Source organism: Dichomitus squalens (genome assembly GCF_000275845.1).
Source record: "Dichomitus squalens LYAD-421 SS1 unplaced genomic scaffold DICSQscaffold_11, whole genome shotgun sequence".
NCBI classification, from domain to species: domain Eukaryota; kingdom Fungi; phylum Basidiomycota; class Agaricomycetes; order Polyporales; family Polyporaceae; genus Dichomitus; species Dichomitus squalens.
This window is the reverse complement of record NW_006766893.1, coordinates 304,423-308,138: the sequence shown is the minus strand read 5'-3', so window position 1 is coordinate 308,138 and position 3,716 is coordinate 304,423. Positions and strand designations below refer to the sequence as shown.

Genomic DNA, 3,716 nt, shown 5'->3' with positions numbered 1-3,716 from the left:
TTGCACTATTTTTCACTATCCAACTACTGTGTCTATTAAGAGCTAATTTGTACTAAATAGATGTAATTTGCAAAGGTGGTTTTTACAGATGGTGTAAACTGTATTCTAACTACGGCTGTTGGATCCAAAGTCATGGTTATGGAAAGACACGCACCCTGCTCGAATACTTAGAGACAACCTATAGTCTGGGGATGGACTTCAGATGCGAGTAACGTCTCACAATCATTGGCGCGATTCCAAACCAGCATGGTAGTTCTAATTTTGCTTCTATACTCCTATAGATCCTCAATATAGGTATCCTAAATGGGTCAGGCAACTTTTGCTCAACGAGTTACAGCTATGCCACAATTCACTTGAAGAGGAACTTGTGATGCTTGAGTTCTTCCGCATCATATTCTCTGAGATGAACAGTAGTCGTGGTGAACTTGCGGAAGGCACGACACACAAGTCCTATCTGGAGCTAGTGCACGCATGGCAACACCACAGTACCACAGATAATGGTGTAGTGCCATGGGTAAATGTGGGCAATACATTAGTCAGTGTTCTTCACTGTTATGTACGGATAAGATCCTAACTTGACCACTTCATAGAATGCCTTGTGGACCAGTAAACAGCGGGACCGTTCTATGGGGTCTGGGCCGGACCATTGCACCCAATACGGAGGAAGATTCATACCAAAGAGACTTTTACAAGCTGGAACTGACGCAGCCAAGGCGCTACAAGCACTGATCGATGGTCTACTCAACCACAGCCCATCTACATCTGCGGTGAAGCTATTGCTTTATTTCGACAATGCCGAGTCATTGATTGCTCGGCACCCTTGTAATCCGGACGCTGGCTCGCGGCTGGATGCAATTATATCAGCGATGACCTTCTTTGTGGGACATGAGGCATTCTTTGTCTTCCTTACAACCAACCCTTATACTGGCCTGGTGGCCCCATCCCGTCTTCGACTCTGCTCAGAGCATGCAAAGAATAATTTTGGAGATATGGTCCATCCTTTCTTCGGCGGCAGAATCGATTACATTCCTCGAAAAACCCTGTGGTCCAAGACACCTTGGAAAGTCCTCTCTACTTGCGAGTTCATGTCCAGATTTGGTCGCGGCTTGTGCGTGCTCTCAGAATATCTGTGGATGCAACATGAATACTCACAAGGTCAAACAGGTGGCGTTCGAAATATTTATCCACAATGTCTGCTGGAGATGAGGCCGTACTTGGATTGGCAGAGAAGGCAATTTTGTCCGGCTCTGCGATAGAGGACATCAGTAATACACAGCTTCTTGAGCTGCTGAATATCCGTGCTTGCCTTCGCCAGGATGTCTCACGGGAGAACCCTGCATGGCTAACCCAGCACCAGCTTCATGCGTATTCCATGAGGACGGTTCTAGATATGGAACCTAGTAGAGACTGCCTGTACACAACACATCGGAGCGAGCCCATAATGGCCGAAGCTATCGCACAGATCTTCAAGAGATTCTACCATGAACAGCAAATCCCAGGATCCGGTCGCCTTCGAGCATTGGACGTGCTTCATGAGTACCTCTCCCATGACCTCTTGTCAAAAGGGGAGGCCGGAGAAGTGGTTGCTCGCTTCCTGTGCACGGAAGCATACTATCAGGCTGTGGAACAAGAAAACAGAAACGAAAACAATCCCGGGGCGCAAGTGGTATACTCATCAGGATGCTCTCTGTCCAGCTTTATCGGGGCGCTATTCCACACAAAGGGAGTAAAGACGATTTCCAGAATTCAAGCACAGAATGGTGGGAATGAACAACGCACCTTTGAGGAAGTCTTCAAAGATGCTTCCGTGAGGTTCCTACAGACAATCCGAATGGGAGACAATGCTCTAAACCCCCTTGTCCTGTTTGGCGCGTTCCTGCGGGGCGAGATACTCGCAGTATACCACAGTCAAAAAAAGATTGATGTGGTCATTCCTGTGCTCATGGATAAGAAGCGTCTCACCCCTGACAACATCACGGCTCTCGGTATCTCAGTCAAACAACGCGATGATTCAGTCTCACCCGATGCGTTTGAGGCCGATGACATCTTCTTTGGGCCAAGTCAATATCGACCATATATCATGGTTATCATGGAACTCGGCCGTCCCATCAGGAAGGCCAATCCTGTCCCCATATACTCCGGTGTACGCGAGGTCATGGGGACCATGGGAGATCCGCCAGCGCGGGAGACGTACTGGGCCAACGGAACCAAGAAACCACTTGCTGAGCCGGGGATCGTACCAGAAAACTACAATCAGTCAAAATCGAGTGACCGTTCTCAGCACGTCATGGGAAAGCCAGGCTCAAAGTCTCCCACCACAAAGGAAGAGCCGCCCGCACGCTTTGGCTTCCGAGTGGTAGGATGTTGCTCAGAAGTCTTCGGAGTCATATCTTCGGAAGAAGATCATCTCTATGCGATGATCCTGCGGGACAAACCAGACGATGTCCGCAAACCTGTCGAAGAGGACAGTCTTCCTCATCGTGCAGCCAAGAGGTACCACGAAGGACATACGGAATCCACTCGTCTAGGTCTCACAGAGGAGGAGTACGAGACCGCGAAGGATCAGAGAAAGCTAAAGAATCCCAAGAAAGGACCAAAGACGGAGCGATAGAGTGGTGGAAGGGAATGAGGGATTGAAAAATGAAGCTGTTGAGAATTGGATGTGGGTCTAGGAAGATAACGAGGGTGTATCGCTTTGCTATTGGGATTGAGGACACGTTACAACCTTTCCCTGAGTAAAATAGCTTGCATTAATATGAGTGATTGCGATGCGTGGTTACCAGACGTTCTTCGAAGGGCATGTTTCTGCACGTACACTTCTCAGCGGTCATCCCCTCCCATAGCTCTCTCTCCGTGAACCCCCGCCGCACTGAGCGGGTACTCATTGTGCACGAACGGCTTGAAGACCCCGTTCGCGACGAGTCGGAAAACCTCCGCCACGTACTCCCGACCAGCCTTCCTATCCGCAAAGTACGCGGCGGCCCTACAGCAATCCGGAGCTCGCGTCAGTGATTATCCATGGGCACCCTTGAGGGAGAGAGGCGTAGCATTACTCACGATGCGAAGACGTACTTGGCCGCCTTCATCGCGGTGATGTGGGGCGCAAAGGGCTCGACGAGGCCCGAGGCGAACCCGAGCCAGACAATCGTGCCCTTCGTACGGATGCAGGCCAGATTCGTTTGGAACCTGCACATCCGCTTGTCAATCCCAGTCATACGACGATGACCGCCCCCAAATGCACCAGACTCACGTGTCCTTCCCGACCCCATCGAAGATCGCGTGCACGCCCAGCCCGCCAGTGATCTCGAGCACGCGCTGCGCGACGTTCTCAGTCTTGTATATGATCACGTGGTCCGCCCCATTGGCTTTCGCAATTGCCGCCTTCTCAGGGGTGCTCGTCGTGCCGATAACGATTCCTCCCCGCGACTTGATCAGCTGTGCGAAGAAGAGCCCGACACTGCCCGCGACGGTGTGCACGAGGACAAAGTCGCCTGCTTGGACATTGTATGCCTCCGTCGCGAGCGCGAGGGCCGTGCAGCCTGTCGTTGGAACACGATCAGTTTGGGGCGGATGGGTATCAGAGACGTACAGACCAGGGGTGAGCGTCGCTATCGCAGTGCGGCCCGAAATTTCGTCAGGTAGAGGATAGACGGTGTCCCAGGTCGTGACGAAGTATTCCGACATCGGTCCATTGGGGAAGCCATCCCGAACTGCGT

General features: G+C 51.4%; 2 protein-coding genes across 2 annotated transcripts in view; one reads left to right on the top strand and one right to left on the bottom strand.

Annotated features, from left to right (window-relative positions):
- Positions 1 to 1,372: 1,372 nt before the first annotated feature.
- On the top strand, positions 1,373 to 2,611 carry DICSQDRAFT_59308 (uncharacterized protein; the record flags this gene model as incomplete). Its single annotated transcript, XM_007365164.1, has 2 exons — positions 1,373 to 2,102; positions 2,244 to 2,611. 2 exons carry the CDS (start codon positions 1,373 to 1,375, stop codon positions 2,609 to 2,611), a joined length of 1,098 nt encoding a protein of 365 aa, XP_007365226.1.
- Positions 2,612 to 2,738: 127 nt separating this feature from the next.
- The window catches only part of DICSQDRAFT_105098 (NAD(P)-binding protein), a 3,621-nt gene continuing 2,643 nt past the window's right edge, over positions 2,739 to 3,716 (bottom strand). The window contains exons 7-9 of the mRNA XM_007365163.1: positions 3,251 to 3,539; positions 3,058 to 3,186; positions 2,739 to 2,983 (exon numbers count right to left, since the gene is read on the bottom strand). Of these exons, the coding sequence (XP_007365225.1) occupies positions 2,821 to 2,983; positions 3,058 to 3,186; positions 3,251 to 3,539 (581 nt within the window). The 3' untranslated portion in view covers positions 2,739 to 2,820. The remainder of the gene's footprint in view (positions 2,984 to 3,057; positions 3,187 to 3,250; positions 3,540 to 3,716) is intronic.